At 48.1% G+C, this 14,046-nt stretch overlaps 1 protein-coding gene across 1 annotated transcript; it reads left to right on the forward strand.

Annotated features, from left to right (window-relative positions):
• The first annotated feature begins 786 nt into the window (after positions 1–786).
• Positions 787–13,984, forward strand: LEMD2 (LEM domain nuclear envelope protein 2). Its single transcript, XM_074564570.1, has 9 exons — positions 787–2,533; positions 3,851–3,891; positions 4,594–4,669; positions 5,919–5,995; positions 6,646–6,725; positions 9,084–9,229; positions 10,288–10,389; positions 10,481–10,583; positions 11,784–13,984. The coding sequence occupies exons 1-9, from the start codon at positions 820–822 to the stop codon at positions 11,932–11,934; spliced, it is 2,490 nt and encodes an 829-aa protein (XP_074420671.1). The 5' UTR covers positions 787–819; the 3' UTR covers positions 11,935–13,984.
• The last annotated feature ends 62 nt before the right edge of the window (positions 13,985–14,046 follow it).

A 14,046-nucleotide genomic window follows, 5' to 3' on the forward strand; every position in this document is an offset into this window, starting at 1 on the left:
ACTTTCTTTACAGGCGGCGGCAGGAAAAAGCAATTACTGTACATCACTGCCTTGCCAAAATAAATTTTCAAGTCAACGCTTCGTTTTGCCTTTTTAGGCTGCAAAGTATGCAAGGAACCTCCTTCCCCGGCAAATATCCTGAGGACCCAGATCCTGATCCTGCCGAAAGCAATGGCAAAGCTCCAGCCGGCTTGATGGGTGCCAGTTAAACGGCTGTAACTTGGCAGCGATGAGAGGGATGAGGAAAAAGTGTGTGTGGGGGTGGCAAGTGGCTGGCAAAGACACTTCTTTCTCCTCATAAGTGTCCCTAAAAGTGTCAAAACATCAGCGTAACTTGGTCGGAGTAAGGTGAGGGGAGCTCAAGCTCCCTGCTTACCCCTGAGCAGGGTGCTTTAGAGTGATGGGGTGGCAACAATGGCCGGCCTGAGATGATGAGGCAGCTTTTGCACCTTCACTCTCCACTTTTCCCCACTTTCCCGCCTCCTGAGATGAGCAACAGATCCCACAGGGCACCATTCGCTCTCTGAGAGGGCCCCCGACCTCCCCAACATGGCGGAACCAGCGACCCTGCCTCCCTCCACATGAGCGGTGTGCGGGGAGCAGTTCTTTCCCTCGACCTTCTCAATATGGCGCTCAACACCCGCCTCCCTTAACAACATGGCGCCGCGGAGGCCGCCCGAGGTGGGGTGGGTGGGGGGGAATGCCCTTCTCAAGATGGCCGCCAGCGTGGGACGGCACCGCCGGCCCCTCCCAAGATGGCGGCCGCGCTTCCCTGCTGGCAAAGCGCTTCCGGTGGGGCCTGGTGTCAACGCCGCGGCCATGGCGGAGCTGACAGACGCGGAGCTCCGGAAGGAGCTGATGGCGCTGGGCTACCGGCCGGGCCCCATCACCGCCACCACTCGCAAGGTCTACGTGAAGAAGCTCGGCTGCCTGCGGGCCGAGGTGGCGGCGGCCAGGCGCAGGGGCCGCGCCGCTCCGCCCAGCCCGGCCCGCCCCTCCGCCAGGCCGCAGCAGGCCTCGCCCTCGCGGCCGCGCTCCGGCTACAACCCCGCCGTCGGGGCCGCCCGCGACAGTGAGGATGAGGCGGAGGATGAGGAGGAGGAGGAGGAAGAGGAGGAGGAGGGGGGAGGGGGGCAGCCGCCCGCGTCCCGCTGGGGGACGTCTGGGGATGGCGGCGGGCTGGCCTGGGGGGACTCCCGGGGGTCCCCGCCGGGCCGGGGCGGAGGGCTGGGCCTCGGGGCTGAGGGAGGCCTGTCCCGGAACAGCTTCGGTGGGCTGAGCTCGGCGCAGTGGGGAGTGTCCGTAGAGAGAAGTGGGGGTGCCGGGGCCGGGCTGGGGACGTCCCTGGGGGGGGCTGGGGGGCTGAGCTCCCCCTCCCCGTGGGACACGTCCATACAGAGAAGTGGCGGGCTTGGGGGCGGGCTGGGGGCGTCCCTGGATGGAGCTGGGGGGCTGAGCTCCCCTTCCTCCTGGGGTGTCTCTGCAGAGAGGAGTGGGGGGCTTGGGGCTGGGTCAAAGCTGTCCGTGGATAGGTCTGGGGGGCTGAGCTCCACATCCCACTGGGAGACGTCGGAGGAGAGAAGCGGGGGGCTCAGCACCCGGCTGGGGACGTCCCTGGATGGGTTTCGGGGGCCAAGCACCACGTCCCAATGGAGCACGTTTACAGAGAGAAGTGAGGAGCTCGGCGCTGGGTCGGAGCCATCCCTGGATGGGTTTCGGGGCTCAAGCTCCTCCACGTTGCAGTGGGGCACCTCAGCAGAGAGGAGCGGGGGGCTCAGCACAGGGTTGAGGCCAAGCCTGGACAGGTTTCGGGGTTCCAACGCCACGTCCCAGTGGAGCACATCTGCAGAGGGAAGCGGGGGGCTCGGCATCAGGGCTGGGTTGGGGACATCCCTGGATGGCGCTGGGGGCCTGAGCTCTGCATCCCCCTGGGGTACCTCTGCTGGCAGGAGCGGGGGGCTCAGCTCCAAACCCCTTTCCAGTGATGAGATTGGGGGGCTGAAACCCAGGAGCCGTTGGGGCACGTCAGGAGGAGGAATTGGGGGGCAGAGCTCCCGAGCTCAGTGGGAGACAGCAGGGGAAAGGAAGGGGCACTCCTCTAACAGCGCGTGGAGGCGGGAAAGCGAGGTGACACCCAGCACCCACTGGGGCACATCGGCGGGACCTGGGGGGTTGAGTTACCAGTTTGGGAGAGGGAAAGAGGATTTGGGTTCCAGTGTTCGGAAGGAGGCGGACAGGGAGCTGAACCCCAGCAGCCGGGGAGGGGGGCTGATCCGGCGCTTCCCATGGAGGGCTACAAGCGACGCAGGGCTGGCGTCGGGGAGCCGGTGGGGAGCAGGACAGGGAATAACCTCCCGCACTCACTTGTTGCGGTCAGCCCCAAAGCAGCAGACGGAAGGAAAGGGCAAAGGCCTCGAATACTACCTCTCCCAGTTCCTTTGCCTCGCCAGCTTTGTGCTGCTGATGATTTTTCTGGGCATCCTCATGGTGAAGATGATCGGGTCAGGCTGGCTTGACAAGAGAGAGGAGAATTGTACGTGCACTGGTTTAATCCGGTTTTTAAACTGTATTCACCTTTCTTTTCTGCCTGCCCTCTATTACTTCCATCGCCGTCACATTCATCATTCTCATTGCCGTAACCTGCCATCTCTGCTTCTGTCCCCATTTCCATCTCCCTTTGCCCGTGGGAAACCTTGTTAGTCAGGGAAAGTAAGTCAAGTGTGTGCTTTTTTTTTTCAAATGAGTTTGGCCTTCGGTTTTTCAAAACCACGGGTTTTATGGAGAGTGACATTCCTGCTAGGCCAAGGATATGTTTCATGACTGTCCGTTGTGTAACGTAATGTCTGTGTAATTGCCCGTTGAGTGCTTTTAACGTTAGCCTCTGCAAAGCGCAGCCCTTCCTGGCCTTTATCCTGCCCACGTGAGAAGTACAGCGGTTGAATTGGTACTTCGGCACTCCAAGCGTAGCAGAGCTTCGATGAGGAACGAAAAGGGGCTTCCCCGTCACTCAGTTTTTTAAAGCCGAGTTCCCCAACTAGAGCAGATGGAAATATTGTCGTTTCATGGCTTTGAACTGAAAGCAGAAGGGATTTGGGGTATGGTTGGGACGGTGCGAGTCCCGAAACTCGGCACTCTGTGCCTGTAGGTGTGTGTGTGCTTTGCATGGGCTGGGAAAGCTGTTTCCTGCTGAGTCAGAATAAAACTGTCCAATGTCTGTGAATTTCTGAATGCACCCTTTACAACTTGGTTAGATATTTTGAAGCAAGGAATCTTGCGGCGCAGACGCAAATTCTTTAAATTCCCAGAGCAGAAAGTAGAGCATGGCGGACCGGGGCCGGCGTATATCCAGTTGTCGGGGTGGGAGGGAGCGGTTAAAGCACAGGCCGCAATCTGCAGGGCTAACAGCTCCAACTGAAATAAATCCTCTGCTTTTGCCTTGAGGAGGCTTGATTTAAATCCCTGTTATCACCGTGATATTTCAGGTGACCGTGGCGTTCAGCGAATGGCGTTACTAGATTGTAAAAGATCGGTGTGAAGCAGTGGGTTGTGGAGGAGCACGAAGTGTCTACTTAACAGGAGCTATTAAAACATTCAAACCCCAGCTTTTACTTTCCAGCTGAACAGGATTCATCATTTGCACCCATTTAATTTGTTTTGCTTTCAGTGCTGCCTACCAAAGCAGCGCTTTGAATGCGCTATTTGCATAGCAAGGTGCTGTGTAGAGTGAGATTAAGAATAGCAGAATCAGGCTTTAAGGTAGAGCCTTTTTTTAAAAAAAAAGATAATTACTTTCTTGATCAAAGCTCTTGTTTTGCAGCCAGCTAACTTGCCCTCCCTTTCTCTCTCATAGTTAATCTCTTGCCTGTGGATTGTGACAAAAGAACGGATGATGTAAGCATATATTTATTTATCTTCAAGTATTGTGGATAGGGGATTCTCACAGAAGAGTAATTATTCTAGGTAACTTCCACCAATATCAGCATCACTGTAAAATTATTAGTTCTGTCCTTTTACAGAAAAACTGTGATTTGATGAGTTGGAATTAATGGGCCAGATTAAATTAGGACTGTATATGAGACTCCGAAAGATAAAAATTTAAATTCCCAATTATGTGAATCAATTTCTTTAATAGTTGTAACAGAAGAGATATTGGTTTGCAATAAAGCTGCGTTCAGCTTTAACAATGCAAGATTTAATCCATCTAATTCCCTGAACTCCACCGTGAAGTGTCGTACAGCCCCGTGTCTTTTATCATAATGTACTGTTAGGAGAGAGGAGATTTCCTATTGGATTCAGAGTTACGGTTAGTCTCCTGTGATGTTCTGGAGGCAAAGAATCGATCTGCGGTTGGTCAGATGGGATGTCGGGTGACGCAGCCTGGGCAAGTTGGTGGCACTTTGGAAGGACGCACTGTCTCACTTTTGACTCAGAAACTGTAGATCTTTGCTGCAGGCGTGTTTTAATTTGAGCTAGAGGTGCATGACTGAGCCAAACTCCCACCGCTGGTATTTTGTGTTGGTATTTTTAGCTAGTCTGACCACTGTCCTGTTGCTGCGGGTCTGTTCATGTTTTTTACCTGTTTCTGACTTTCAGTTCTGTGAAGCTAAACAGAAGGACACAATAATGAACGTGCTGCACGAGTTGTATAACCACTTGTCTGTACAAGCTGGTAAGTTCCAATTGTCGTTATAAAACACTTAGGAGCATTCGGCAAACTGCCTCTCCCAGCTGTCTGGCCATTTTTAACCTCAGTTTGAAGAGAGGGGTTTATGGAACAGTCAGTTCCACTTGAAGAGCTCTGAGTAAGTCAGGTAATAGAAAAATAGAAAAAGATGTGGTTTATTTTTATTCTGAATAGTGCTTAGCTAATGCACTTGTATCACCATGCTCTTGTGGAGTGGGCCTTATTTGCACTTGATATATTGGGAGTTTGAGATAGAAATATGCAGCTTTGTGGTTCTTTTCTACCAGCATCTTGAAATTGTCTTCAAGACGCTCAGAGCCAGTAAGCGTAAGCTGATGAGTTCTTACAAATAAAGTTAAAGCGACTTAAGAAATTGCCAGCTTTCTGCTGAAATGTGGCAGCTGATTATGTGAGTGCGTCTCTTTTTCGCTCAGAACAGAACAAGGCAGGCTCTCTTAGCTCGGGGCGCAGTAGTTCAGCAAGTCTCTACTATGTGTTAGTGAATCTGGTCCATAACTGGCATTTTGTGATGGAGAAAGCTGCTAGAAATTCAGTGGATGAGTAAAAACTTATTCAGCAAGATGTATAATAATAGAAGCACTTAAGTTCCATTTTCTAGATTTCGGACCTCAATAAGGCTGAATCCTTCAGATACTTAAGCTTCGCGGAATTTCTGAATCTTTTCAAATCAGACTTTGCACCTGTGAAATTTCCGCCAGTTTTACATAGTCTCTTGGCATACTTTGGTCACCTTTGTGAAGCTAAATTTAGAAGACTGGGTTCCTCGCCAGCATTTCTCTGCCTGGGTGGAAGGTAGAGCTGTGATTTAGGCTCCTTAGAAGCATTTTTCAATGCTGATCCTTAACTCCCAACACCCCAGTCTTTGATACCTGATGGAAAGAGCCCCTCTGTGGGGCATCAGGTCAGAGAGGTGGTTATGTACTCTGCAAGGGGGAGAAACAGTAATTTTTTTTCCCCTCATTCTATGTTGAGTAGTTCATACACTGAAGCATGAGGTTTGATTGCTCTTATCCAACCGATATGCAGTGGCTGAGCGTTTTATTAGTAGTCACAATCTTATCTGCCTACAGTATAAATCTTACCTTGTAATCATTTTGCACAGAGCTACAGCTGATTTGAAAGGCTAGCCTTTCCAGACAGTTCAGCGTATTTCTGAACTGTTTGAGGGCTTTTTTTTCAAAACATTATTTCTATTTGACTCTCTTTTTACCAGGTAATTTTGAATGTGGAAACCCTGAAAATCTAAAAAGCAAATGCGTCTGGGTTAGTGAAGCGAGGGATCACGTGGTGGTGAGTAGGCTGTGAACAGCTATTGTTATAACATAGTGCTTATTCTCTTATAAGGCAATAAATAATAGATACTAAAGCAATTCACCATGTGTTTTACTTCCTCATCCTGTTTTGATTCTTTCCCATATCTCTAGCTTCCCCTTTGGCCAGTCCTGTTCTCAGCAGTTCTTTTGAAAATAATTTTCTCCTACATCTCTGATTCAGCCCCTGTAAATCTAACTTAATGGTTTGTTGTTTCACCATAGCCATCCGTCTTCTGAAACCAGAAATTTCCCTGTGTCGAGGGCTGGGCAGAAGAAGGATTTTTCTATACCCCAAAGTGTCAGAAGACAGACTGCTTTGATCTAGCATTCCATTTCTTTCGTGGTAAACTGTCAGTAAGATTATGTTGTATTTAGTGGTTAGTCTTAACAGTCTGGGATAGTGTTATTTTACGGAGTGCTTCATGCATCATCTACTGTAGTCAGAAGACTTTAGTCCAGGCAAACCTTCAGATTTAGTTCTCCTTCCTCCACTTTGCAGAATTATGATTAGGATCAACCTAGGGACAGACCGTATAGAACAAATTCTCCCACTACTGTAGTGAAGTAATGTTGTTCAGTATTTAAAATGAATGGAGAACTAATCTTCTTATGGATTCATTTGAACAGAATGTTACTGGTAGTTCCACGCAGAAGTTCGAAGCTGCCCTGCACTGGATACTAAACAGTAACAAGGATTTAGGAATATGGTAAGTGGAAGCCCACTGTGTCAAAGTTATGTTTCTCGGTGTTGGCTGATATGTAATTTGACATCCTCTGTGGTGTGCCCTAAAAGCTCCCGTACCTCGTTAAATTTCAGAAAATAATCTGGGATTGGCTTTGTCAGGGCTTGCTGGGCAAGCTTCCAAATGAGAAGTACAGCCCTGCAGCACAAATTGGCAACTGAGCTCATTCCTTGGGAGTCTGTTTCCCAGCCCAGTGTCCCACTGAGGGACATTGCGTTCACGAACACGCTGTCTGGCAGATGAGGCATAAAACTGAGGTCAGGGCTGCTTGTGGCTATCAACAGTTGTGTTGTGCTTCCTGCAAGGTTTAGAAGTGGTGGTCCTGGTGTCCTGCCCATGGTCCTGTGACTACAGCACGCTTGTTAAACTTGCCCATATACTGACTTTTCCCAAGATAACCTTTTTTTCAGTACTGATGCTATAGACAGAGCTTCGGTATTGGGTGGAGCTGCATCCTTTGGTTTATTGCACAGCAAAGCACGCTCTTCGGTAGGTAACATCACCCATCTTTAGGATCCTTTGGAGCAAGTCCTGAGGAGAAGGAGGGGAAAACAGGTTGTCGAATGGTATCTTTTCTTTAGTGTCAGTTGTCTTTCTGGCAGAACACATAGTACATGTTAAAATGAATGGTCTGACTATGTACGATGCTGGTCGTCGTCATCCGTGGGGCTTTTTTCTCTTGGGTTTCTTGGCTAGCAGTCTCTTCAGTACATGAGAAATAGCAGAAGTACTTTTTTTTTTTTTCAGGTAAAAAATACAACATTCAGGCCATAGCCTAATGAAAGACTGTTACCCAGAGTCTGCAGAGATCATTATCTTCCTCTGGGAAGTGTGGGCTGCCTCCAGTCTGTGTTGACTCTGAAGTCTAACACTTGTTTGCATTTTAACATTGCTAAATGTATCTCTGATTAAATGAATTGTAACAGGAGTAACGCTGGAGTTGGTGTGCATAGCTTGTATGAATTCCCACTGCTGGATTTTTCCGTAAAAAAAATTTCTGCAGCTGCTGCTGTGATCTAAGGATCAGACAGTGTCTACTGCGTTGATTGCTGGTGTGTGGCAAATTCCCAGGACAGGACATAGTTTCCTTAGTGGCAGGTTTGGATTTGTAGGTGGGCTGGGATCCAGAGATTTCAAATTCGTATTTTTATACAGGAGCACTGCTCATGTCAGGAGCCGTGTGATACAATATACTCCCATTTTTTTTATTTTCATAATTAGCAACTCTGCTGGCTGTTCGCCGAATGGATCCACTTTCACAAAGTCTGCGTGGCATGCAGAATGAGTGTTCGGCGTGCTTAAAAACCTGCGGGTGGCGTTTTTAGCAAACGCTACGTGAGATTGTTTTTCTAGGTGCTAGTCTGAGAGGCAGAACTGAAAATGAGCTCTGCACTGGGTGATTCTGCTGCATATTTTAAATATTTTCATGGAATTTGGGTTGTAAATAAGACAAGGGGGTGGGAAACAACTGTGTGTCTCCAGCTACTGTAGAATCCAGTAACCAAATACAAGCTGTCAGCAGTTTGTGAGCTGTGCACTAGTAAATTGAGAAAACGTCTTTGTCTAATAGATTATTCATTGCAAACATAGAATGAATTAGTAGCTTGAAAAAATAAAATCCCCTTTAGTCCAATTCCTCTGAATTTGATGGCTCTCACTTGGATTACTTGATGCCTGTTGGCTACGAGTATCTAATAAGGGAACCGCATCGGTGTAGATCTGTATATAAAGAAGTGAGTTAAAAGCGTATCGGCTAGCACAGCAGGTGTGTAGAAGTGATTTTGCAGGAGGATGTTATCGATTTTGCCATGAATGCTTTCCGAGGGTGTGTCTGTTCTCACTGCAGATACAGTTGATGCATTGTCACTTTTCTGGCTAAACTGTTTATGCTCATCTGTGCTGAGGAAAACAGTGCAACCTCCATGGACATTCGCAGTCTCCCTCAACTGCTCTCTCTGCAATTGCTGATGAGTGACTCAGTAAACATTTCCATTTCTCTGTGCTGGGAGGTGGGAATCCAATTTAAAGTTTAATCTTCTGCACGCTGAGAGGTGCTGTCAAAGAGTCTGCAGAGGGAGACTTCAGTTTACCAGTGGGAGTTCCAGCCCTGCTGCCTTTTCTAAAGCCATATCCATTCCTTGCTAAGCAGCCAGTCCCAAAATGTTCTGGAAAGAGGAGCTGCAAGGATGGTGGTGTATTTTCTATGTGGTGCGCGGAAGGAGTTACTGCATCCACAGTCTGTTTGTTCTCCCTGTCTTGATTAAAGACTGCGGTTGGAGTGTCTGCTCTCTTCAGTGAAGATTTTGTGCCTCTTTCCATCAGGCTGAAAGGCAGAGACCTTTCGGAACCGGTTACCAAAGTGGAGGATGTGTTCTGCCTCGAATCGGCCCATCCTCAGATGGGGCTCGGCTGCCGCTTCCGTCGGGCCATGGTCACTGCCATTATGAACCTCTTCCTGTTTTTCTGGAGTAAGTCATCGGTGTTAGTAATCAGCTTCTCCCCTTCCTAGCTGTAGAGATGAACTTGCGTGCGTGCACACATTCTCCCAGCCATATGAAATTACCAATAGAGGTGAAATAAATCTGCTGATGAGTTAATTTCTAATTAACCTTTGTTCTGGCAGCAGAGGGCAGAGGGAGACCTGTAGACCTGCTCTTGTGCTGTGAGTGCTTTAACGTTTACTTTAAATCAGCGAGCTGATTAGCTCTCTGGGTATTCTTCAAGTACCCATTACTATGGTCTGCAAAATAAGTATGTTGACCTACCTAAAAGATTCGGTTTTTCTTTCTTTTCTTGCACTAAGCTGCAAAGTCTTTCAGCCTCTTTAATAATGACTTGTAGCATTTCAGTGTTAGAGGTTTTATTGGAATAGTCTGTCATGCCCCAGCTGAGACAGAGGTCTTACTGAGTGAGGTGATAACGAGAGATGAGTCTTGACTAGAAGAGTTTATAATCTACCCAGACAAGGTGAGGGTGAAAGGGGATAGTTATGTTTATTGTAGAGACCGAGATACTAAAGTTAGCTCATGTTGTAACGGGGGCATTTGTCAATGCTAAACCTTCAATATAGATCTCCTGAATTTCAGGCTGGCGCTGGAGCCCCAGGCTTTATTTCCTTATCAAGCAGCTATCTTCGGAGCAGTGGAGCTTGACAGTCTTCCTAAGTGATTATTGTGGGGGAGGCCTCTGTCAAAGAGGTAGCTCTGGGACTTGGAGAATTGAAGCCCTGTGGTTGTGCTGAGCTTTCTGGTGGGGGGAAAAAAGCTCCATGATGAGGCCTCACGACCACCTTTTCCCTCAGTGCGCGCATGGCCTTCTGCTGCAGGTGGTGTCGGTACCAAGGTTTTCACGGGGCACAGCTGGACTGATGATCAAAATGAATTGCTTGGATTCAGTTCCAAGCAGGCCTGGGTAGCAGGGAGTGAAAGCTGCCTGTGGGGAGAGGCAGTGTCAGAAACAAAACCGCTAGCATCCAGCGAGTATGCGTCTGTCACTTATTGAATTCCGTTTGTTTTTATTCTTCTAGGTCTGATAACTCTTTGGGGGATCCTGATCTTCCTTAGGTATCGCTGGCGGAAGATGGAGGAAGAGGAACAAGCCATGTATGAAATGGTGAAGAAGATCATAGGTAGAATCCAGTAGCTGTGTAAATGCAAGTATCCCTGTTCTTCTCTCTGCAATGTTGAGGTCTCTCACCATTTTGTCCTCCTGCCCTCCAGCTGTTGTCCAGGATCACTATAAGGAATGGGAACGGAATTTGGAACGTTACCCCTATGTCGGCATCTACCACGTTCGGGACAGCCTCATCCCTCCTCAAAGCAGGTGAGCTGAATTTTATTCATTAAGGAGGGCTGTCAGCATGATGTTGTCCAGCTCAGCTAAAAAACGCAGTTACAGAGCAACGGACCATGAGCAGACAATTGATGGGAAGCTGGACTGCGAGAAGAGTCTGTCTGGCCTTTCAGCTTTTAAAGGATTTTGACATAACTCAGGCTATGTCTTAACCTGCTGCAGATTAATGTGACAGTCCTGGGGCTGATATTTTGTGCAGTCACACAGGTGTATTGTCATTGTTCTATCAAACAGTAATTGGATTTTGTTTTGCTTGGGCATGGAGCGTCTGATTTTTCTCTCCTTCATCTAATGCGTGTAGGATGCTGTCCTCTTTCTCAGCTGTCATACCTTATTCTCTGGAGAGGTGCAGTGCTTTTCAAAGCAGAGCTTCCCATGAGGTGAAGAGGGTATTGGGAGGCTTTTCTGAAGCAGTGGTGTATGTTGCTGCCTGGAAAGTTACCAGTTCAAGTTGGGCAGCTTTGAAAGGGAGGTAGAGTGAGATGGTCGCTTTTGGCCCTTTTTAGCAAAGGAAGTGTGGTCGAGATAGTTGCTCCGTGGGTGGTGGGGCCAGGGAGCCGCAGCCTGGCTTTCACTGGTTTATGTGCCACTTGTTCCATCTCTGCAGGAATGTTTCTTGTGTTTTGGTTAAATGGAGCTACTTTGTTCTCCTGACTGCACAGAATGCTACGAGTGCTGCAGAGTCTTAAACATCCTCACTCTTTATCAGTCACAAAACTCCTTTTCCTCCTGGTGGTGATTTCAGCTGCTTTGAGCTGATCTCTGTGTGTGTGGTGCCCAGAATTACTAGACACTGATTCAAAACTGGGGTGAACTCCAGTTTGTCCTCCCTGGTCTGAGAGATCTCTGCATGCAGGAAAGGTGAGGGCAATTTGCTAATTGAGTCCCTTTTGCAATAGGAATTGAGCTTGAAATTCAGCGCAGTCATCAATTACTGGTACTGACAGAGGGTCTCGTCTTCCCTGCCCCCCAGGCAGGACCTGTGTTTTCACGCCCTGGCCTGAAATTGCTTCTAAACCAGAATTCTGGTTTAATCTCCTTTACTGTCTGCACGCAGGGAGCAGGAGGCAGCTAGCGGTAGCTTGATCAGCAGCCGCAATTGCTGTAAGCAGGAAAGCACAATGAGGATATGATTCTAATTTATTTTCTTTTTCTTGCTGCTCCTTGCAGAAAAAAAATGAAGCGGGTCTGGGAGAGAGCTGTGGACTTTCTGGCTTCAAATGAGTCACGAATTCAGACAGAGTCGCACAGAGTAGCAGGAGAAGACATGCTAGTGTGGAGATGGACTCAGCCTTCCTACGTCTCGGATTCAGAGCACTGAAGAGGAGCAGAAGTTGAGCAACTGTTGATACGGACCTCTGCAAGGGGACAGTCCCTTCTCTGGTGGTGGGAAAGAGCAGGTCACGGTCCTAATCTCCTAGGGTTGGGGATTGCACGTATCTGTTTGCTCTTCTTCCTGAAAATCTTCACCCACAAAAGTTCAGGGCAATAATGTTGGCTTGGAAAGAAGATGGGCTTGAGCTGGTGGGAAGCTAGAATTGCACCAAAGTTAGCCTTCCAGCAAATACCTGGCTTCTGTAGGCAAGCAAACCTAGAACAGTTTTTTAAAAAGAAAAGAAAATGCGGACCTAATATTGAGTGACTTAAGGTCTTTCTGACAAAGCTTAGGTGTTTAAAATTTGACCTCAATTCTGCAAAGGCCAACTGGTGGCAATGTCCATCAGGGAATGTGTTTAAAGAAGATTAACATTTCCCATGGAAACATTAGGGTGGCAGTTAAGATGCATTTTGTTACAATTTGTTTTTATCTGTACAAAGACAGTGATGAAAGCACTTGGTGCTTCCTAAAGAGGAAAATTTTTGTGTTGGCTTCACCCTTATAAATGGGGAAGTTGGGGGGGGAAAGTCAGGTGAAGGTAGTCCTAGAGGGAGGGCAGTCTGACGTGCCTTGGTGATTTGGGCTGGGTTGGATGGGGTGGAAGAGCGGTTGTGACCCTGTTACGCTTTTAAAGTCTGCAGTCTCTGTGCTTTATGATTTCTGGGGGGTGGGGGGAATTTGGGTGGAAAATAAAAGCTATAGGAAGCTTCTGAAAGCGCTTTCTTGTGGCTACAGCCAAAGGGACTGCTTCATGAGCTATTAAAAAACAGCTTTGGAAAGGTTATTAGGGCTGAATGTACATGTTTATCCTGGGCAGCTGCAATGTGTGTGCTGTGTGTCAGAGCAGAGATGTGCCATGCGTGGAGTGTCACTACAGGGATTGCCAAGTCGGTGTTTCTGCAGCCTCGCAACAGGTACAAGGAGCAACGATCGATCCTCTGTTCACACTGCAGGCATCCTGCTTTGTATCCCTAATCTTTTGGTTACTTAAATTTCTTTTTATGTCCAGCAAACGAGTGTTTGTTTCCAAGAAAATAGCACCAGTGTGTGGCAGTTTAGGCTAGGCAGAGATACTGCTAATCTGCTCTTCCCAATATTGTAAAACAGCTGGCCAGCTCACCACTAAGACAGCAGGGACCAAATTAATTTCTGGCGTAAGCTAGTAAGAGCTGCAGCGTTGATTTGAACCCGTGTAACCAGTGGACGTTGTTCTCCTTGGCGTCACGGTACAGTGTGAATGCTCTCCGCGTGGAGAGCTTCCTCTCCAGGCTCTGGGTTGGCTTAGGACGGCTGCCGAAGCCCTGCTCCCCGCTTTGCAGGCTGGTGGCGCCGCGTACAAGGTGGGTTCTTCGTGGCAGTCCCTGCGCACCTCCTGCCATGAAGCCTGCGCTTCTCCGCCCCACTGCTGCCTTTGGTGAGGTTTTCAACCTACGGACCCGGCAGGCTGCTGCGGAAGGACGGCAGAGGGTCCTTACTGCTGGTGGTCATCAGCCAAAACGAGTGGAGAGAGCAGACTTCTCCAGGAACAAAACACGGGGAGGTCTTTCCCATTGGATGGGAAATACCCCGCCTGGAGTTGACTCTTACCCCATATGTTGGTTTTGGTTGCAAAGGCAGGGTGTTTGAACAGAAGAGGGGACTCAACAGCTGTCTTCAAGACAATGACCAGCTTCTTCCACTCTTAATAAAGCAGGGGATAACGTGAAGGCAGCCTTGATTCTTTTAAAATGTTGTAACAAGATCTTCGCTGCTGCCATAGAAATTTTTACAAACACCGGTGCCTACATTCTTAAGCCTTTTTAAAATATTTGTGGGGTTTGGGTTAGCTTTTTTTAACCGTCCAAATCCAGACATGAAGAGTCAGGCATTGCAGTTATCTTTTTTTGTATTAAACTTGTTTTTTGTAGCATAAATTTCACTGGCTTGGTGCTGTTTATTATATGTTCAATTCAGCTATGTAAATCAATATATAAAATAAATTTATTACAAATAATTTGTTCCCTTTATTTTTATTGAGGAGTCACAGATTGTTCCGAGTGCTTTCGCTCAGGCAGA

This window comes from Larus michahellis, chromosome 21 (assembly GCF_964199755.1).
Source record: "Larus michahellis chromosome 21, bLarMic1.1, whole genome shotgun sequence".
In the NCBI taxonomy this organism is placed as follows: Eukaryota; Metazoa; Chordata; class Aves; order Charadriiformes; family Laridae; genus Larus; species Larus michahellis.

What these genes read in the sequence shown, in the direction of transcription:
- LEMD2 (XM_074564570.1), top strand. Translation starts at nt 820, where the DNA reads ATGGCGGAGCTGACAGACGCGGAGCTCCGGAAGGAGCTGATGGCGCTG. An exon ending in AAGCGAGGGATCACGTGGTG is followed by an intron (nt 5,996 to 6,645) that starts GTGAGTAGGCTG and finishes TCATTTGAACAG; the next exon opens with AATGTTACTGGTAGTTCCAC. An exon ending in CCTCTTCCTGTTTTTCTGGA is followed by an intron (nt 9,230 to 10,287) that starts GTAAGTCATCGG and finishes TTATTCTTCTAG; the next exon opens with GTCTGATAACTCTTTGGGGG.